Source organism: Oryzias melastigma, linkage group LG20 (assembly GCF_002922805.2).
Source record: "Oryzias melastigma strain HK-1 linkage group LG20, ASM292280v2, whole genome shotgun sequence".
NCBI lineage: Eukaryota > Metazoa > Chordata > Actinopteri > Beloniformes > Adrianichthyidae > Oryzias > Oryzias melastigma.
Window position 1 is genome coordinate 21,929,757 of NC_050531.1, and position 22,921 is coordinate 21,952,677.

Consider the following 22,921-nt stretch of genomic DNA (forward strand, 5'->3'; position numbering starts at 1 on the left):
TTACCCAACCACTATCTATCCATCCATCCATTTTCTTGACCGCTTCTTCCCTTTCAGGGTCGCGGGGGTGCTGGAGCCTATCCCGGCTACTGACGGGCGAAGGCGGGGTTCACCCTGGACAGGTCTCCAGTCTGTCTCAGGGCCTCAATCACACCCATTCACTCTCACATTCACACCTAGGGGCAATTTAGAGTCACCAATGAACCTATGAAGCATGTTTTTGGATGGTGGGAGGAAGCCGGAGTCCCCAGTGAAAACCCACGCATGCACGGGGAGAACATGCAAACTCCACACAGAAAGGTCCCAGCCAGGATTTGAACCGGGGCCTTCTCGCTGTGAGGCAAGAGCGCTAACCACTGCGCCACCAGGCAGCCCACCCAACCACTAACTGAGTGGAATTTCTTTTTGTGTTATCATTTATATTTTACAAATAATGACCAAGGAGACATAATTTCCTCCAGGGTGTTTAAACTCATGAGCACAACTGTATACTTTGGTAGTTAGAAATTGTCAAATTTGGGGAACTTATTCAGTTACAAAACCATAATTTGATTAATGTTTAAATTATCAAGGTAAATATGTGCCAATACATACAAACTCAAATAATACACACACAAGCTAGAATCACACACACACAAGTGTAATTCACACACATGTAAAACTGAATGTGGAATACAAGAAAAACAGGAACATGTGAGAAAGATGTGAACTTGTGGAATATAATGTGAGAACTTGCTTGACAAAAACCTTAACTTGTGTGCAAAATGTTACATGTGAAGAAAAATCACACGCAAGATTTTACTTGAAGTTGTGGGGAAAAACACAACTTGTAAGACTGTGTTGAAAAAATCTTTACTTGTAGCTTCAGCTTTCTTCTGTAGAAGAGTTTCACACAAACACTTTTTGAGTCTCAGCGTGTTTTTGACTTTTGACACACCCCCGTGTGGAAGATTTGTGACAAAACTAACTTGCAGGGAAGAGGGGTCAGGCAGGGGGAGCTCGTCAAAAATCAACCAATCAGAGGACAGGGATCAGGGGGCTATTTATTGTTCAGCAATAGCGCACCAAGCTGGAGGAAAGTCTCTTAAAATACTATTTTGAAACTTCCCTTTGTTGTTTTTTTTCTGTAGTAAATAAACTCTCACCAACAATGGATATAAAAAACCAGCCTCGTAAGGCGATTATGCGCTCAACCTTAATAAACATCAACGTAGGGCTGGGCGATATGGGAATTTTCATATTGCGATATCGTTTTTTTCATTTTTTGCGATGACGATATCAAAAACGATATAAATCAAATAATCAAATAATCAAAGTAATCTTTATTGCAAAGAGCTTTAGGACTTCAGATTTTTACACCTTACCCCCCCCCCCCCTCCCATTAAATTTTTGTTAGATCAAATTAAACTTATATTATTTTTTGTATTAACTGTAGTATTGAAACTAACTGTGAGGAACATTTAAATATTTCTAATAAATATTGTACATACATAATGTACACAATAGTTAAACCATAACGGTGGTATGTTTTCAATATTCTGTACAGAATTTCTGATTTATTTTAATCTGACTGCAGCACATAGAAGTTCCTTTCAAATTAAAATTAAGTCTTTAAAACATTGTTCTGAAGCAGCAAATATATTGCAGTTATTTTTATATTATTTTTTAATTTCTTCTGAACAGAAACTATAGGTACTGCTGTGCAGCAGAAGATAATAAAACTTAATCTTAAAATAAACAGTTCTGATAATAGATTTAATCATCATTTCACTCAGTCATCTGACATGTGTACATGTTGGAGGATTGATCAAACACATAAGATCTCTTCATTTAGTGTCATGTCAGGAGTCGTTAAAAACAAGTTTATTTTACTATTATTAGATCACCTCAGTAAGAAATGACCATAAACGGAACAAATGTAACTAACAAATTCATTATTGATACATAATAAAACAACAAATTATTCTAATTCGAAGCTGTATGCCAGGGGTATTCAAATCCAGGCCTCGAGGGCCGGTGTCCTACATGTTTTACAACCAACCTTTCATTGAAGCTCCTTATTGGCTAAACATACCTGATCCTGGAAATTAGCAGCAGATAAGGCAGGATTTCTGGAAGACAAACATGTAGGACACCGGCCCTCGAGGCCTGGATTTGAATACCCCTGCTCTATACAAAAGATTTTGGTTAATATTTTAACAAAACCTTCAAACTCTCAACTCCACAGCCACAATCGAGTCCCCGCCCCCCTGCGCGCGGCTGTTACGAGCATGCGCAGTCTCTCCTTCTCTCCTCTTTCAGCCCCGCGTGACGCGCGGCAATAGACAGACTGTCTCCTTTTTCTGTTTTCATGAAGGTTCTCCTCTAAATCAGGTGTTTAAACTCCTGATTTTAAAGCATGTCTTCTCTCCCTCACACTCTGTGGATCTGTCGGTTACAAACAGCTGCGGGAAAACAATCCAGTCGGACCGAACCATTTTCAACGTAGAGGAGGGGGGTCCGGTGACGACGTTTCCAGAACACAATATATAAACATCGTTACCTTGACATTAAAAATAAAAGTATTTGCGATTATATATAGGTTATTGGTTTACTGAAATAATGTGTTCTGTTGTGCCCTTTTGCAGAGGTGGGAACTCGAGTCACATGACTTGGACTCGAGTCAAACTCGAGTCATGAATTTGACGACTTTAGACTCGACTTGGACTTTCCTACCTCTGATTTGTGACTTGACTCTGACTTTAATATACATAACTTGTGACTTGACTCGGACTTTAGCCCTGTGACTCGGAAAGACTTGCCATTTTCCCCCAAATCCACGGATTATAAAGTATATTATAAAGTATATCGAGAAAAAGCCGCGCGCCGCGGTCTCTGTCTGTGTATGTTTACATCCGTGTGTCAGCCCAACATCCAATCAAATTAGAGCCACTTTTGATTGATGTGACAGTCCAACCAATCAAATTGCAGAAAAACAAAGCCCCGCCTCCCCTTTAAAAGCGCGAGTTCCTGCCGGTGTTTTTAGTTCTGGCATAAAAGTTTTGAGATCGTCAACAACAAACTGTTTGCAGTTCGCAGAAATCCAGCAAACGTATTATAGAATTCACGGAGATGCTGCATTAGGGTTTTTTCTTTCCCCTATTTTTCGGCTTACCACTTTTGCTGCTTTAAGCTTTGTGGTGTGTTTCAGAAAAAAGCATCCTCTTTCTCTGGGGGTCACATTCCCTCTTGAATATTTGCTGCTTTCCTTCCATTTTTCATGGACAAAATATTTACATTTAGTGCTTTATGAGTTTTTAGTTTGAATGTCTATTTTAGTGTTTCACCTGCTATCATGAGATGTGTACTTCTGATAAAAAAGATTTGTCCACCATAAATACAATTAAGTTGATTCTAATGAATTTAATCATGAATATACTCATAATCTCTGTATTCAGAGTATTTCCTGTTCAAGTACAGCGTGAACAAAGTAGTATTTTATGCATAGCTTTGCAATATATATTTATACATAAAATTTCATGTGAATAGTCACTTTCTAAATATATGTACCAATATATATATATATATATATATATATATATATAGATACCAAATTTAGTTTTACACTAGGCATTTTCGTTTTGAATCCTACTTTTCTGTCTTGAATACAGAATTTAACTTAACTCCTGTTAACTTAATGTGAGATATTTTGACAGTAAGTTGACAGAAATTTTGTACTGAATACAAAAAATATATATATAGTTTTCCAAACAGCAAAAAATAATTTCACAACAGAAATGTTAAACATAAACCTAGATATACTATTCATATATTTTGTTTTGTTTTTTGGAGTCAAACTAAACCACTCTGCATTTTACATTCTTCCTCAGTTCTTCTTCTTTTATCCGCTCTGTTTATAAAAAAAAATGCTGAAATGAAACAGAATCATTAGTTGATAAATATACTGGTTTATAAATCAGACTGAAAGAGTCAGTACCTCATCACCCACAAGCTTAAGAGCACATCTCTGGTCTGTAGTGAGGGGATTTAAAGGGACCATACCATGAAAAACCAACTTTTTGAGCTTTTATGTGTATTTTAATGTTCATTCCTCACATAAAGAACTCCAAAGCGGTATTTTGATTCACTCATGCATATCTGATTATCATTAATGCTCTACAAACTGCGCTGTTAGCAGCAGCCCCTCCCATACCCACGAAAACGAGCCTCATGATTGGATGTCACAGAGTGAGACCGCCCCTTTTAGGAAGCGTATGCTCTGATAGCTCCGCCCCCAGTCTAACACCAACACCCAATTTCTACACTGAGCTAATGATGATCAGCAAAAAACACGTTCATTTTAGATGCAGAATATCGTATATCTTCCAGTTGTGTTTTGAATAAATTCCAGCTCAAACAGTTTGTTACTTTAGATGCGGGGCTCCTTTAAGACCCCCCATCGGGCACAGTCGTTAAGTGTATTTTTGTTGTGAAGTAGTGTAGCGATGGCTGGGCCTACTAAGGGCAGATATATGGTATGTGCATCCATCTTTGAAAAAAAAAAGATATTTATTTTTCAAGGAAAAAACGAATACACACTGCTGGCTCTAGAATGAAATCAAATGGGCAGCAGCCACACACAGCAGCAGGCTGAGCCTCAGGAATTTAGTTGTTTTACTTCCGGGTAGGACAAAAACTGAAGAAAATAACTGGTAGTATTTCATAAATGTGTTTTTCATTGTTCCAAAGGTAATATATGATCATATATATGGATATAGTTCACTCTGAAAGGCTTAAGAAAATCATGGTATGACCCCTTAAATATCCAGACTACCCTGGTTCTCTACCATCTCCATCTTACCACATTTCAAATGTGGTTAACTGCGTTTTTGTTATAGAGAAATTATTTTGGATTTTTGAGGCGGGGATGCATCAACTCAGTGGGAATTTAGCTAAAATGCTTTCAAAATACAGTTCATAAAAGCACACAAGATCTGTGTAATTAATATTACATTGTTTTATAAATGACTTGAAATGACTTGAAATATTAATAGTAGGACTTGTGACTCGACTTGAGACTTGTTGGTCATGACTTGTGACTCGACTTGGGACTTGAGTGCTTTTCACTTGGGACTTGACTCGGACTTGCAAAATGATGACTTGGTCCCACCTCTGTCCTTTTGTCATCATTCGGGGCCTCCGTGCCCCCCCTCTCAGTCTGGGCTCCTAGAATCAGCCGCTCCGTAAGAAGAAGAAGAAGCGCGGCTCTTCCGGGGGGTTCTCCCGTGTTCATTTAAAAGGAAAGTTTATCGCAATAAACTCATTTCACTATCGAAAAAAAGTAATATTGCAATAACAATAATTATCGTTTTATCGCCCAGCCCTACATCAAAGGTATTTAGTTTTAACATGGTGACGCAGTGGAGCTAGCAAAGTGCTAACTCCAGCCAACAAGACCAAGTGGATAGTTCATATGTTTCTTCTCTATGGTAGTGTTGGGAATATTTGCAATATATAAAAGAATTGGAGGTGGAACTCTGCTGCGGCTGGAGACATCAGCCGTGCGGCCGGTTTTCACTGTAACACATGACAGAAGCCACAGTCGCTGAGTTGGAAGAAAAAAAAAAAGAAAATTGACACCCGAAGTGAGAGCAGGCAGCGCTTTATTTGGATGTTTTTAGTGGCGCATCGGCCAGTTGATTTAATCCTCTGCATCTCTCTTCAGGTCTGTGCTCTCTTGCTTCCATAACTACATGTCCTCATTCCCGGGCCTCGATCCCTCCGTGTCCCCAATTCATTGCCTCCCAGCAAGCCTGTCACTCGGATTAAATTACGGGTCCCCAACCTCTGGGCCGCCGGTGCCAGGACGCGGAGTGCACTGGCACCCCGGCTCCAGTTTGCGTGCGGTGCCATGCCTGGCGTCGCGTCCTGGCCCGGCTGGCTGCAGATCCCCGACGTTCCCAACAGGTGCGCCTGAACATGACGAGCTGGGGACACCCAGGGGTTTTGAGGAGTGACGCGAAGGGATCCCGAACCGGGCACTTGTGTGCCTGGAACGAGACTGTGCTGTCCACAAACAAATGCAAAGCGAATGCGCGTGTAATGGGGTGCGTTTGATTTTTCATTCGGGAGCATATAATTTGTTCAGTCACCTGATCATTAATGTGTGTGATACACGGAGGTGCACGGGACAAGAGCAACACTAAATGATTTATAAACTTCTCACCGCTATTGTGATTAGTAATTTTAAATTCAATATACATTTACTTCAAGATAAAAAAGTAAATTGTAACATTGTGAAATAAAGCAGCAAATTATTTCAAAGAAAAAGTCAATAAAAAAGAACATGCAGAGAAAAATAAATCAGAAGTTTAAGAGGAAGATCCAAAGTGAGGATGAAGGTGAGCAGACCAAATCTTCTAAAGGAGAGGATGAAGAAGAGAAAAGGGGAGATGCAATATGCATCGAAAACAGATATCTAAAACCAGCTTCGTTAAGTGATTATGGCTCAGCCTTTATTAACATCAAAGGTATTTAGTTTTAACGCGGTAAGTTTGGGTTTCGGGGAAATGAAGGGAGGGCTGGTGCATGAGACGGAATTGTAACTGTTACAAATTTACGTAGGAGTGTTCATCTCGTTTATAGACCAGCTATGGTCGAACACGGAGATCAGAAGGGGGTAGATATACTACTTCGGTTCTGTGAATAAATGATTCAGCTGAGAATCGGGACTCTATGGACCATTTGTTAGTACTATTAATATTCCCAACACTACCATAGAGAAGAAACATGAACTGTTCACTAGGTGTTGTTGGCTTGTTGGCTGGAGTTAGCACTTTGCTAGCTCCACTGCGTCACCATGTTAAAACTAAATACCTTGGATGTTTATTAAGGTTGTGCGCATAATAACCTGACGAGGCTGGTTTTTATATCCGTTGTTGGTAAGAGTTGGTAAGGATTTTGTCAAGCAAGTTCTCACATGTTTCTCTTTTTCCTGCAACTTCACATTCACATGTGTGTGTGAATTAAACTTGTCTGTGATTCTAGCTTGTGTGTGCATTATTTGAGTTTGTATGTATTGGCACATATTTACCTTGATATTTAACTGAACATCATTTTGCTCAGATAAACAACTAAACTGCAAATAAATCCACAGAACAGAATTAAATTAAAACTTAAGAAGTTTTATAACTGGCTAATTTTGAGCAGTGTTTCCTTTTGTTAAATATATTATTTAAACATATCAATTGCACACACAAAGAAGTAAACTGCAACAAATCTAGAGAACAGGACTAAACCCAAGCAAATGGTGTTGATGCCCTCGAATAGCCTCATGAAAATTGGCTTTCAAAAAAACTGGATGAATCAGTTTGGATGCTACTCGGTTTTCACATAACGACCTGATTCTATATCCTCCCATCTAACTGACCCTGATGCCACTGCTGACCAATCAAAGTAAATTTTTGTCTTGAGCAAAGCTCAGACAGGCTGAGCTCAGCAGGGAAAGTAAAAAAAACTTGGCAGCTGGCACTTGCTCAATGCTAGCCAGCTCTTTTGATTCATTATAAAGCACTGACTCCTTGAGCCGGAACTTTTGGGCATAACTCATCCCCATACCAGAGGTCTGGGAGCTTGACGATCCTGTGCAGAAACTTTGAAGTTCCACTTTTTGGGACTGAGATAACAGAGTTTTTCAGTAACCCTACAAACTGAAAGAGTGACAACAGTGGGTCCCTGTAAAAACCTCAGACATCTCTTTCCAGAAAAGCCCAGTTCTAGGAACAACTAGGATACTGTGCAGGACCCTCAAGATCCCAAGCCTCTGGTAGAGGTGTGGAGGAGAAACCACTGGCGGAGGGTGAGAGGAGAAACATATTGTGCACCTATTGTGCAGAAATGTATTTTATAAATATTCCAGGATCTACTACTGTATATGAAATTAATGTTTCCAGATTATCCAATTGCCCATTGTTTTCTTCTGATTGTCTACACAGATATATTTGTTTTTGTTTTAACTTAATATGAAATGTACATTATTGCACCAAAAAAAAAAAAATCACAATCTTTGAAAGTAACTTTACCCCGATGAGTCCAGCAATAATTTCAATGATTCCTGTTCCAGCAGTGGTGTATTGTATCTCAGGGGGGGGGATGCCAGCATTCTCAAAGATGTCATTGGTGTAAAACCAAATCTGCAGTGAAACAGAACAATAGATTTTTCAATTAGATTCCCTTTTCAAAGTTCTGATCAGTCATCTGCATAACAATATCCTCACATGGAGATACATGAGCACCAAGCAAACAAGCTCCCACCTTCCTTTACAAACCAAGAAGCAGCAAAAGTTGTAGTTTGCCAAAAGACCACTGGAGGCAGGTTTTAGTGAGAGAAAATTTCCTTTTGATTTTTATACTAAACAGTCCAACTTTAAAGAAACATGTATGGTTTACAGTCTGGTTTCAAAGGGATTTTTGATAAATATGGTCTTTTTCCTGTCCATAAGAACTGTGGAGACTAGGGGAATCTTTCTTTTAGATTTAATTACACTCGGCTGTAAACCGCCCCAATGCATGCTGGAGGTTCCAGCTCGATGAAGTTGAACAGGACAACATCATCTGCAAAGAGCAGAGAGGAGATAAAGGTGATAAAGGGCAGCCCTGCCAGAGTCTAGCATGCACCGGGAGCAGGTCCAACTTACTGCCGGCTATGTGAACCAAGCTCCTGCTCTGGTCATACAGAGACTGGACAGCCATCAGTAAGGCTCCCCAGACCTGGGGCACCGATAAGGGGGTTAAAGGTGGCTGATTCTATAGGGGGCCAGACTGAGGGGGCACAAAGTCCCCTATTGCAAATTTACCAGTGTTAAGGGCCCAATTATTTTCATGGGACCCAACATCCCTATTGGCGTTCCTGACCCCACACTGCCAGAGCACTCTCCACAGGACACCATGGAGGAATGCGACCTTCAAATCCACAAACGCATATGAACTGGATTAACAAACTTCTATGAAGCCTCCAGCACCCTGAAGAGGGTGTAGAGCAGGTCCACTGTTCCACGACTGGGACCAAAACCGCACTGTTGTTCTTGGATCTGAGGTTTGACTATCAGACAGACTCTTTTCTTTTATAAGAATATGCTCTTTTGTTTGGGTTATTTATATAAACCAAACCAGTCTTCCCAATTTTCCTTCCTTTTTAATGAGTGGAACCTTTTAACATTTCCTATTGGCTATGATCCTGATCTCCACAAAGCATTTAAAAAATCTTTCTGCAGAGCTGCCACAGAAAAAAAAATGTTTTGTTTTGTTGTTGTTTAGAGTACTCACAGCATCAATCCCAGAAAGCTGCATGCCAATGTTGATGACCACAACCGTCAGCACCTGCCAGCGCACAGACTCATCCATTAACAGTTTGAAGACAGACAGAGTTTCCACTGACGACAAGGAGCGCTGCTCCTCCTGCATCTCTTCAATCTCCGCCTGAATGTTACATCTGGCTCTGTACCATTTTAGAGCTGAAAGCCAAAGGGTAGAAATATGCAGGATAACAAGGTCAGTTACAACTACTGACCTACAGTCAAAAGTAGGAGGGAAAAAGAAAAGTATTTCTGTTTCAAAATGAAAAAAAAATGACCCCCTTATTTGTGTGTTTTTATAAAGTATTAAGATAATTGAAATCAACTAAATAACAAAAACCTAGGAGATAAAACAGCAATATGCAATCATTTTCTCAACAAAATCAAGAGTAACTCCACAAGTCATGCAAAAAAAGTTGATAATCCTTTCTGTTTACACAGTAAATATACACCAGGTTCTGGTAGAGATGATTAAGTGAAGCACAGTTAAAAAAAACAAAAAAAATTGAATGGAAATAAAATAAAAAATGCAATATTTCTGTTGTTTATCTGGGAACAATTAGATATTCACAGTTCAATGTTTTATCGAGGGAGGTAAGATTATAAGAAAAAATTGAAGACAAATGTTGATCTTTTCAAGAAGTAGACAAGTTTTTGACACCAATGATCCCAAAACAACCCCATATTCTCAAGGCCAGGGAACTCTGCAATTCTCAGGCATGAAACACTTCAGTGCTTGTGAGCAGAACAGCTTTGGGGTCAATGTACAAAACAAATAGTGTGCTGTAATACAGGGACAAAGTTAAATATGCAGTGCAGGAGTGCTTGAGGACCAGGACGGTAAAACATCGATCTGAACATTGATAACTTCATTGCATAATGAGACTTTTCTGTTTCTTGATTATTTTTTTAAGTGCTGTTTCTGCAAATGACTTCATTCTTTTAAGTGAATATTGACAGAGTCATCATTTTCTTCAGTGACATTTTTATTTTCGATTGACCTCCTTCAACATGTGAATATTGCTGTTACGTGGTTCAACTTAATTGTTTTTTGTCACATTCAAATTTTTCTCTTCTTCTTAAAGGCACATGAAACAAGTGAAGTGTTGGCTTTTAAATAAACATTCCTTTATTTTTTTCAAATATTTATTTTTACGTTATATCTGTCACACAGTTAATATTTGTTTCATGACATTGCTCAGAGGGAAATTAGATTAGCACACTGTATGTATTGCAGATTATTGTCAAATCAATGACCTCTCTCTGATTCTCTTACCTTAGATTTTGTTTATGGGTTAAACACTACAAACCTGTGATTGTGGCGTGGACATTGTTCTTCTCAATCAGCAGGTACCTGGGGCTCTCCGGAAACCACGGCAATAGAATCAACTGGATGAAAGTGGGTACAACAACCACAGACAAAAAAAGTGGCCAGTACTCCTCCTGCAACAACAATATCACTTTAACTTACTCTGTATAGTGAGAATATCAGACTGACAGCAACATTTGAAAGAGGTTTACTCTGTGCAACACATAGTTTTCAAGAAATGGGTGACAATGATGTTTATTGAATTCTCCCATTGGACCTCCATTGGCTAATGAAAAGAAAACCACAATTCTAATAATACCTTTATGAGAAGTGAAGGCAATCGAATTTGAGAAATGTATTGATACAAGTTTGTAAACAGGTTTGTTATGTAAAATGGTAAAATTAGCGAACAATAGTCAAATTTCCATGTTAAAAAGTAAAAACATTCCAAATTGAAGTCATGGGAACTTGGTTGATTGACCAAATACAACATTGGTAATGCCATTGCTAAGCCACTTGCACAAGTGTCCTATCAGAAGTGGCTAATATCAAAAAGACAGTCTGTCCCCATTAATGTTCTGCATAGGTCTGAACCCCTTCAGCCAAATAATCAACATGACCATCATCAATCACCGTCTCTACATGGATGCCATCAAATTATACGCGAAGAGTAAGCATGTCCACCAGGATCTACAGTACAGACGATGAGATGTCATTAAGGTTTCAAAATGAAGCTTAATGTAACAAAGAGAGAAAAAGAGAGACCTGGAAGAAGCAGCAACAAAAGCAGCAACAGCCAAATACCTCCAACAAGTAAGGCAAGTCCTAAGAAGCCAGATCAACGGCAAGAACAAGACCAGGGCAATAAACAGTTACGCAACGCCAGTTATCAGATGCTCTAAAGCAGTGGTCCCAAACCCCCGGCCTATGGTCCATGAGTCAGATGGTAAATAACGTATACCTGTATAGCGCTTTCTACCCTCCTTCGAGGGCCCAAAGCGCTTCACAGTCACAGACCCATTCACACATTCACACACTGGTGGTGGCTCCGCTGCCGAACACTGGCGCCAACCTCCCACCAGAGGCAATTCGGGGTTCAGTGTCTTGCCCAAGGACACTTTGACACATGGGCGGGCAAGGCGGGAGTCGAACTCGCTCACTTCTGATCAGGAGTATTATCTGAGTCTGGACATATTTTTGAAAAACCCTTTATTTTTTTTTTTCCGGTTCCGGGTCACGACGAGCAGACATGTATCTCCAGCTCTCCTCAACTCTTCGGCTTTTAAAGTCTTTTAAAGTTGCCCACAAGTGACTTTAATCCCCAAGCTGCTGCAACAACTACCGCAACGAGGAGAGTTGAACGTGGCACCGAAGAAAGATTTTGAAGCTGATTTGGCAGAGCTCAAAACCGTGTTAGCCGACATACAAGCTAAGCTAACCCCTGTTCTTCTGAATGATGCTAAGCAAGCAGCGCTTTTGGAGCTTGAATCTAAACTATCCCCGCTGCTACAACTCATGGAAGATTTCCATCACGAAAAGGCACGTAACGAACAACGAGATAATCGCCAAGATCTCCTGGAGAGGAGGATGCATGACATGGATCAACAGGCACGGATGAATAATGCGATTCTCACAGGACTTCAACTACAACCCCGGGTGCGGCCTGGTGCTACCAGCGCTAGCATGGATGCTAACGGAGCTGTGATGGATGCCAACCCGACCCTACAGAATCAGGTTTTGGTATTTCTTGCGTCTTAAGGGATTTCCTTGGACCGAAACACTGTTGAGGTCTGTCATCCGCTTCCTCTGAGAAAGACTACGGATAAACCAGCGATCCTGATCAGGTTTGTGAATCGAAAGCACAAGATAGCTCTGATGAAACAACGCAAACAACTGAAGGGGTCTATGGTGAATCTTAATGAACATCTTTCTAAATATCACGCTGATCTGGCGAAGCACGCGAGGCTCCTACGATCAAGGAAACAGATCCACAGCACGTGGACTCTGAACTCCAGAATCTTTGTGAAACCACTCGGACCACCGGACCAGACGAAGCCTCTGGAAATAAAATCCATGAAAGACTTTGAGAACTTTGGGGTTAAGCATGTTTGAACCTTTAATAAAATGTGAAATGTGAACTAAAAAAACCCGCTGGTTGTGAACTCTGACCCGATTCTGAGCTGCAGAACTCGAGCAGAATTCCCTTGAAATGAGACCTTCACAGTCTCGAACGAACGATTACGTGGCCTTAAACTTGTTCCTAAGCTGTGATGTAGCACTGATTCTGCTCAAATTCCTGATCCTTTTCTTTCCAACTTATTATTTTTTGTGTATTATAATCATTTCTTTGATGAATACAATCTGCACAAATTGTATATATTTTTTTCTCTTTTTAAATTAGAATATTTTTTTTCTCCATTAACTAATGAAGATGATTTTCTATTTTTATAATCACTCTCTGATAAATACAATCTGCATTAATTGCCTTATTAGCAAATTAAGATGACTTACTTATTACTTTTTGTATTATCATAATTATTTGAATACAATCTGTATAAAGTCTCTTTTTTCAATGAGAATATTAGATTATTGTTACTGAATAATATAAATTATTTGTCGTGGAAGCTTTTAAACTTGATTACATTAATGATATTAATGATCCTTAATAGCCTGAATCTCTTAATATTTGATATTAAGTCCTGAACCGGATATTGATAATTCATGAAAAAAAAAATGGTATGGTCAAGTCGGGGTGGGATTATATAAGTTCACTTCCTTCCACTCCCTTTCAAGTGATCTACTTGTGATTCATTTAGTGATATGTTATTTCATGTATTGTGAGCTGATTGCTTGAAATAAACCATTTCATTCATTTATTCATTCATTCATTCATTCATTCATGATGTCCATTTAAGTGATCATTGCTGTGTTTTTTGAACTTTACTTTCCTTTTGACCCAAAACCTGAGTATAAGGTCAGAAAGGCAGATTATAACTGAGACCACAGCTGAGAATTTCTGTGCTAAGTTTGATCCCTTTCTTTCAAAAGACTGCCTTGATGTAAATACGTTTGTGCACCATTTTAACAGCCATGTTAAAACTGTTCTGGACAAAGTTGCACCCTTCAAATCAAACAATGTCATACAGAAACGCCATATTCCTCGGTTAAATGAATGTATTTTAAATCTGAGAAGACTGTGTCGTAAAACTGAACGTTTGTGGAAGTCCACCAAACTCGAGGTCCACAGACTACACCTCCTTAGGGACCTGATGTCCTCTCTTAATGAAATGACGAAATAAGCCAGATCAAAATATTTCTCCCAGCTGATAACATTTAACAAGAAAAATCCAAAAGTTTTGTTCGACACAATTAACTCTATTGTTTCCCCTGCCTTACCATCTGCCCCCGTGCTTTGCAAATGATTTCTCAGAATTCAATAAAGAATTCAAGAATTTAATAAAATCGAAAACCTCAAAGAAAATATTCCCCCACTCTCTTGCCATGCTACAGCTGGTTCAGGGTTCACTGTACAAACCTGGTCTTGTTTTAAGGATGTGTCAGTGGAGGACACTACAATACAAATCCTTAAAATGAAACCTTCAGCTTGTTCCTCTGATATCATCCCCGCTCAGCTTCTTGTAAAAGTCAATGATACTGTGGGATCCTCACTATGGATGGAGCTTTTCATCCCAAATCCAGCACCTGGAGACTGTACTCTAGTCATGAAGAAGGAAGCCAAAGACTAGTAAGCATGTCTTTATCCAGGCTATGTGGCTGATATCAAAAAGTCCTACCAATGCCTAGAAAAGGCTGGCCTAACGGACAGCACAGAAGCCCACTATTTCAAAAATCCTATAGATCATTGCTAGTGTGTCACTAGTGGTGAACTCTGTCAAATGTTAGCCTTGGTAACCAGTTTAAGTTGAAACTAGTGTTACTTTAGTCTACTACAGTGCATCTTCAAGGAGTATCAGAAACATCCCTATATATTGTCAAATATTTTTTTCAACACCCCCAATCTAAGCAGGTTATTGTTAGATAACTGTACCAATTACCTTTCCTAGAAGTTCATGGAGACCAAGGATTTGGGCAGAAAAGACTCCAGTACCAATAAAAATACTAGGAACGAGACCCAAGAATCCCCTCAAGTTCTTTGGTGCTATTTCCCCAAGGTACATCGGTACAACACTGAGAGAGATACCTGTAGGAACAAATGACAAAAGATCCAACATTGGTATAATCAGATGCAATTCAGTAGAAAGTTCTGGGAAGGAGGTTTATGGATGCAGTGAATGAAGACATGAAGGTGGCTGGTGTTAGAGTGGAGGATGCTGAAGACAGGCTTAGATGGAGGAAACTGATTCGCTGTGGCGACCCCTGAAGGGAAAAGCTCAAAGGAAAAGAAGAAGACTATGCATGTTGTCAAGTGACTGAGTAGTTATACTAAAAATGGTCAAATGCATTGATAAAAGTTATTTCCTTGTGGTGAGACTTGCAGTTGCGCTACAAATAAAATATAAATGTGCAATCTAACTTTGTGTACTAGGATTCTGATATGTGTTTCCTTACCAGAGTGGATTCCAGTTATAAAGCGACCAATGATGACCATCTCGGGTGAACCACATATCCTACTGAACCCCATCAAAGCTCCAGCAACAAACACCAGCACCGCAGAGTTTACCACTGTACCTTTCCTACAAATTCAGAAAAGCATGTTAACAACTGTCAGTCATTTCCAAAATAATTAAAATGGAAAAACTTTGTTTTCTCTGAAGTTTAGGGTTTACTCAGCAGAAACTCATTTCTTCCAACAGACTTTAAATCAGTTACTGAACACTGCAGAGGGCACAAACTTAATCTAAATTTGAATGTGACTGGATTCTAATGTCCTGAGAATTTAGCTAAATCTGTTAGCAGTAATGGCATTGATAACAATTTTGGTGTCTATTCTCCAAGAGCAGGAGAAGGTGGTCATAGTATGTATAAAAATAATGATATATAGTGATTTTTATCCACATTAATCAAGATTAAGACTACACCTAAACATAGGAACCTTGTATTTGTTCAAATGTCTTGACCAATGCAGTATCAAAGTTTTTTTTCCTTTATTAACATCATGCTCCATGAGGTCAATCATAATATATTGCTGAATGTTTCCTGATCTTGATCCATGGACTTTGTGTCAGTGTTTTACCTGCCAAAGTGAGTGACCAGCATGCCAACAACCAGCGAACCGATTAGTCCTCCAACAGCAAAGACAGACACCGTGAGAGAGTACATGACAGTTAATGTCTCCCCACTGAGTCCGGTTCCATTACGACTAAGAACAGTCTTATTGTAGAAGTCCTTAATATACTGAGGAGGAGAAGAAGAAGAGAGAAAAAGGGTGAAAACAGGAAAATGAAAATGTCAGATTGAAAATCACACCAAAGTTTACGCTAAATCCATACTAGGGACTCTAATGGTGCATTCACAGGGGATGCAACCTCAAGTTTCAATGTGAAGTCAATGTAAAGACGAGATCTGACGCAGTGCAATTTGGGCTTCAGACAAGGCAAGGTGCTATGAGCGTGTTAACCAATCAGGGCCTCAGCTTAGGGCTTATTACATTTTCAGTGACTATGTCAAAGGGTAGAAACAGAGATTTGACAAGGAAGCGCAATGCGAGGATTTTTGTCCTGATCTTCCATCCATAATCTTAACCTGCTGGGGCAGCAGGATTGACAGATACTGTCCTGATTACTGGTTGGCGAAGGCAGGATACCCTCTGGACAGTTCATCGGCCTGTCACAAAGCCGGTGGAGCAATCACTCCTGCAAGGGTAGCTAGCCGCCCGGTAGACAGCGTAGCAAGCACTGCCAACCAGGCTCCAGCAGAGCATGCAAGTTTCGCTGCTCAGAGTCTGGCAAAGCTAGCATGCGCCACGCTCCCGATTGTCGGTTCCTGGGGAGCGTGGCTCACCGGGGGATGGCTGTCCGTGCCACAGTCGCCACAGAAAAGGGCTGCCAGTCCCTGGGCAGCAGAAGTGCAATGCTGGCCGGCCAAGGGTTGGTTGGCTGCCTGCGGCGCAGCTGCCACAATTAATCGCTGTGGCGGCCCCATGCTCCAGCTTCATGGGCTTATCATGTTTTGTTTTATTTCCAGTAAGACAACAATTAAAAAATCCCCACATTTTTATATATCCCCTCTTGGGTTAATGCTTAAACTGGGCCACAGACAGACGGAAGTAACATTTAAAATGGCTGTAATTCAGGCGCAGCTCTCGCAGCACCGTACGGAAGGCCCGCTCCGAGAGAGACTGAAAGATCAGAAGAACCCAGACACTGCAAAGTGCTTGCCAGCATCTATGTAAAGCTCTCCAAAACATATAAAACTAAGCCACTCGCACAACATCCCCCATGTTTTCCATGATTTGGCAACAAATTAATTCCAGAAAAAATTTGGCAGTTGTCCATGGCTGAGTCGTCCACTCGTTAAGCAGTAAATTTGACAGGCGTCAAAAGAGAGGTGGCAGACACAATATTGACAAATCTGCCGCATTCGGTGTGAATATCACAAAATAGTGTATGAAATGATTTCCTTGGCATTTCTGACCCAAGAAAGAGAGAGCTTCCAAACACCCTTTTTTTGGTTTTCTTTTTTGTTTAAGAGTGTTCTTGCAGTTTAATCCGCAGTCGTTTATCTGTGCTCTCTTACACAACAGCTAATATAAACTTAGCATTAGTTATCCTCATTAGTTCAATGCTATTTTCACCTTATAAAAAGCGCTGTTTATTCCACCTTTACAATCTAATTACAAAACATTTCTCCCCAATGTTAAGATGTTTCTCCGTGTGTGACATGTAACAATTATACTGTTTTCACTGGACCAATTAAAGTGTATAACTGTTCAGAAACTTCTGAGTTCTACTTAATGTTTCACCCTTATCTATTTTTTCCAACGTTTTAAGTTGAAGTACATGTAATTGCACATGGTTGCCCCTTACATGTGTGGTGGGAGGGCATTAGGACCCAGGAGGTCGGTGGTCAGCTGCCCTCTTCCAACAGAGAGTAGTTCTGGGACAGCAGCATTGACTGTAAAAAATACTGGACTTCTCAAGCCATGAGGTCCCCCACTGGAAATGCATTACCTCCACTCCTCGTGAAAGTAGGCCACCGCCTTCAATGGGCAGTAGCCAGGACCGGCCATTGACTGTACAAGAAAGAATTGGACTGAACAAACCCCCCTACTTCCATGTTCCATATAGGAAGTACCACTGGGTTGCAAAAAGGCCAAAGTCCCATTGACTTACATTGAGAAACAGACAGTTATTTCTCAGTCATTTTATATGTCAGAATAATCATTCTTCCTCTGCTGCTTTCTGATTAACTTCTTTTTTCTAATCCTAATTTTTTTAAAAGATTTTTTTCCATTATCACAAGTTACTAGAGTTATAAATTGACCAATCAGATGGCTCAATAAGCGTTTGTGGGTCTGACGTCGAACGTCTGGGGGGTTTGATTGACAGACGGGTAGCCAATGGGAGCAGACTTCATCAATGGGTCCGTGAAGACCTTTTAACACCTACTTTACAATTCAACAATGCACCAATCATTGTCCTACTGTTGTTTTCCTCAATGGAATGTACCGATGCAGCAGTTTAAAACAACAAGAGGAGCATGCTGTCGACATTTTTAGATGAGGATTAACTCTGTAGAAATAGATTTCACTCTGAGGTTATGTGCTTTGGACTTTTTTGTTTGATTAACGTTCGTTTTTCTTTTTTCACAGTTTTGATTGTAGCTTATAAATAATAAGTTGTGTATCAAACGGAATGGTACAGCTCCTCCATAAAATCACCAACCAAAGTTTCATCTTCGCCGCACTTTTCCAGCTTGAAGCTTTAATTAGACGCAGCCGTCTGAGGAGCGCGAGACAAACTTTAATGTATGTTATCGTATTTCAAACAAAAAAAAGATCAAAAGAGCTCGACAAAAACCAATACATTGGAAGCTGTTTACATCCCGGGGTGTTATGGCTGACGTGCTGCATCCTTTGCCTGCCTCATTGCTCTGATCATCTGGCAGGTGGAGACCAATCATCTTGATTGCCACCTGGTGTCTATTTAAGACAGAGGAGGCCACACCAAGGGAAGGCAGGGAGCAGAGCAGCAGACTGGGCAGCAAGAGCAGCAAGAGCAGGAGGTTTTTATGTTAAAGTGGTGCTGGTTTGTTTGGTTCTCTTTTTCTTCTTTGTTTCCTCGGCAGTCTTACACTGCCGGGTTTTTTTATGTTAGTTTTGGGGATGGGCCTTGGCAGTCTTTATTTGCGGGCTTGCTTTGTTTCTTTTGAATAGGTATATTTCTGTTAGGCAGCCTTAGCAGGGAGCTGCTGACTCCGACGGTCAAGGTGGCTGGGCAAGCAGACTCCCTGATTTGTTATGTTTGGCCAAGGCTCCATTTCCCTTTGTCTTGATATTTTTGTTTGGGACCAGCAAACTAATCATTCTTTTTTTGTTCTTTCTTTTCAGGACACAGTTCAGTTCTTAAATAAAACTGCGTTCCTCATCCTCTTGTTGTCCAGTTCCATGTGTTGCGGTCCACTTTTGTGTCTCAACCCTAGACTGAGGCTTGTCTGCCTATTGGGACCATAACACGCGGTCTTGTGGTAGAGGCGTGGAGAGAGGCGGACACTCACAATAAACTCACTACTGATTGGCGACAGTACTTCCTGTAGATTCCATGACTCAGCTATGACTCACAGAGACTCAGACCAATCGCTGAAGATGGGTTGCAGACGTTTGCAATATGGCGATAGCCGTTTCAGGAAGTGACGGGGAACGCGGCGGCCTACTCTCACGAGGAGTGGAGGTAATGCATTTCCAATGGGGGACCTCATGGCTCAAGAAGTCCAGTATTTTTTACAGTCAATGGGAACGGCATTTAAGGCATTATTATGAAGCCATCACATGTTTGATGTTCCGGTGCGGCCACAACAACCAAACGGAGCCCCACAGAGGCACGAAGGAGCACAGAAAAGAGCTCAGGTAGTGCAGAAAACTTCCCGCTTCCAAATTGAACAGCATCCGCATGTTGACGGGTTATCTGCGCAAGTTGTGAATCATTCCAGGTGTGCAGTTTGTGTGGGCCCCTCCTCTCGTCATAATGCCCCCACAGCAGCAATGCAGGTGAAACATTGGCGCACAGGCAAGGTACTTCTGAAGCTATTTTAAAACGGGGCATGGAGTTTTTATGTGTTTCTGTTTTAGTGTGATTTTTGACATTTCAATGGCACATGTGCACTTTATTCTAAATCCAAATTATTGTGGTTTAGACATTGTAATCACTTGAGAACCTGCAGACTCTGACAAGACTGAGTGGAGGAAGGGGATTTTAAACGTGAGTCACACCAGCTGCTTATTATGGCCCGCAGCAGCAGTCTACTGACTGCAAGGACCATGTTGTTTTTGCTTTAACATTCTATCTTTCTGCACCTTTGAGCCAAAATTTCACCCCCGCCACATGAACAAAAAGTACCTCAAAATTTTATCACACGTAGAGAAAATTGAAAATGAATTTTTGGCATGTTGCGCGTGACCCCCCACCCCCCCTTAATATGAATGGGCCGAAAATCACTTATGGGGCAAAAAAAGAAATTTCAAAATACGCAAACAAAAGCCCATGCCCCATGGTGTCGGGGATAAGCCCAGGAACATTTGAAATTATTATGGGGTGGCCACATGACCTACGGCTTGGCGGCCATCTTGTGGTGAAGTTGGAGAAATGGCGTTCTATTTCATCCCTCCTGACCGCCAGAGGCGGTGCTTCAAGCACTGAATGATCCTTCATGCGCATGTGTAGTTCGAGAATTAATGACAACAAAGTCACCTGTGACCTTCTGGTGACCCCACGTGAGGGTATAAAGTCACGTGGCACCAAGAGCTCAGTCCCAACTTCTTCTCGCTCGTGTGCGTGGTAACTATTTGTCTCCACTACGTGTTGGGTTCTCTTAATCTACCTGCTGCCTGTAGCTCGTGACGTTCGTGTCGGAGTTGTGGGTGTGTCTCACAATCCAGAGGCTGCGCGGGTTGTTTTCCGCTGCGGCGTGCACCTGCCGCCGCTTGCCTTTGTGGCTTTTCCTTTGGTTTGCTTTTTTTTCCAGATTGGACTGGCGTGCTCGGACATACCTGCTGCCGACTTCCACCGTTCGCGGCTCTCGCCCGGTGGCGTTTCTGCCGTGGGCTCACGCCGCTGTTGCTTCCTGGCGCCGTTGTTTCCTGGCCCGGACGTGTTTTTGCTGTGAGACCCAGTGGCGTTCTCTGCCCGTGGCTGCCTGCCTGCCTGCCTGCCTGCCTGCCTGCCTGCCTGCCTGCCTGCCTGCCTGCCTGCCTGCCTGCTGCGCGTGGACGCTTCTGCCCCCTCCATCCTCCGCTCGGTGACGTTCTCTGTCGTGAGTCGGCTGGTGTTTCTGTCTTCTGGGTCTCGGCTGTTCTCGCCTTTGATACCCTGCTGGACCGGCTCGGTCATGTTGGCATCCTTTTGTTGCGGGGACTGCCATGCCCCCATGCCACATGATGACGGGCATGACTTGTGCCCCCCTTGTTTGGGTCTGGAACATCTCCGGGCGGGTCTGACCGCGGACGCTTGCCCTGACTGCAGCGTTTTGCCCCTGGCTGTGAGGGCTGATCGCGTGGAGGCCGTCGAACAGGCTCTGAGGGACGCGTCTCCTGGGCCTGCGGAGGTACCTCCCATACGGCTGCCGTCTCGGAAGCGTTCTTCCTCGACGCCGCTACCTGCCATGGAACCCCGCGCCCGTTCGGGGATCCTGATGGCCGTTGGCTCAGATGATGTCTCTCCTGCTGGCTTTGCAGAGTGACCGGGAACGTGCGGGATCCTCGACTGTGCCTGCCCCAGCGGGACCTGATGCAGATGTTCTCTCGGTGGTGGCTTCCGACTCGCTGTTCCGAGATGACTTTGACGCTGCCAGCGTCGGGGCTTCTGGCTCTGGGTGCGAGTCCCACACCTCCGCTGGTTCGCGGGTCGAAGGTGATGCGTCTGCGGCTTCCGCTGTGCGTGCCGCGTTAGCTCGACTCCAGCTGGATGTTCTCCCTCCTCAGTCGGGGCCCTCCAGCGCTTTCTTCCGTCGGCGGGGTGGTTCCTCCTCCTTTGCTGTCCCTCCGTCGGCGGACTACATCCGGGAATTGCATTCCTGCTGGTCGGACACGAGGGCGTTCTCGCGTTTGACGTCCGACGGCCGTGCTCTGGCGGCGATGCATGAGGCCCCTCGCTACGGTCTGGGTCGGATGCCATCTGTGGAGCCGGCGGTGGCTTCCCTCATCGTGGCCCCTGATGAGGCTTTGCGGCCTGATGTCCGGTGCCCGCGTCCTCAGTGCCGAGTCACTGACGACCTGTTCTGTCGGGCGTATGATGCTGGGGCTCGGATGGGCCGGCTAGGGAATTCCCTGTCCCACTTGTTGCTGGGTCTGGCGGCCTCCTGGGCTCTCTACCGTCCCGGCGAGAGGTAGTGTTCACGAATGCCTCCGCCATGGGCTGGGGTGCAACATGGTGCGGCCTGACTGTGCAGGGTGTCTGGTCCCCGCTTCAGCGGCTGGACCACGTCAATGTCCTGGAGCTGGTGGCTGTCCATTTGGGGCTGCGGCATTTTCTACCGAGGCTGCATGGCCGCCATGTTCTGGTGCGTTCCGACAACATCTCTGTGGTCTCCCAGATCAACCACCTGGGGGGGACGCGGTCAGCTCGTCTCTTGCGGGTGACTGCTCATCTCCTCACATGGGCTGCCTCACGCTTCGCCAGTCTCCGAGCCACCTATGTTCCAGGGTCTGCGAACCATGTGGCCGATTTCCTGTCCCGGAACAGGCTTCCGCTGGGCGAGTGGCGTCTCCACCCAGAGGTGGTGGAGCTCCTCTGGTCCACCCTGGGCAGGGCGGAGGTGGACCTGTTTGCCTCGGCGGAGACTGCTCAATGTCCACTGTGGTTCTCCCTTGTGGACGACTCGGGCCCTCTGGGTCAGGATGCGCTGGCCCACGACTGGCCGCACGTCCTCCTTTATGCCTTTCCTCCGCTCCCCCTGATTTATCCCACCCTCCTGCGGGTTCTCCAGATGGGTCACCGGCTCCTCTTGGTGGCCCCCTTTTGGCCTGCTCGGATTTGGTTTCCACTGCTGCACAGGCTCTGCTGCTCCTCGCCGGTTCGCCTCCCCGACAGGCGGGACTTACTGTCTCAGCTGGGGGGTCAGGTGCTCCACCCAGACCCCGGTCGCCTCCGGCTGCACGCCTGGTTGC

The 22,921-nt window shown here is 43.0% G+C and overlaps 1 protein-coding gene across 1 annotated transcript in view; it reads right to left on the reverse strand.

Annotated features, from left to right (window-relative positions):
* Positions 1–22,921, reverse strand: part of slc2a15a (solute carrier family 2 member 15a) — a 52,864-nt gene that overhangs the window by 17,715 nt on the left and 12,228 nt on the right. Inside the window, exons 3-8 of the mRNA XM_024279831.2 lie at positions 15,836–15,996; positions 15,211–15,335; positions 14,697–14,842; positions 10,643–10,775; positions 9,304–9,491; positions 8,061–8,171 (exon numbers count right to left, since the gene is read on the reverse strand). Coding sequence (XP_024135599.1) covers positions 8,061–8,171; positions 9,304–9,491; positions 10,643–10,775; positions 14,697–14,842; positions 15,211–15,335; positions 15,836–15,996 — 864 coding nt within the window. The remainder of the gene's footprint in view (positions 1–8,060; positions 8,172–9,303; positions 9,492–10,642; positions 10,776–14,696; positions 14,843–15,210; positions 15,336–15,835; positions 15,997–22,921) is intronic.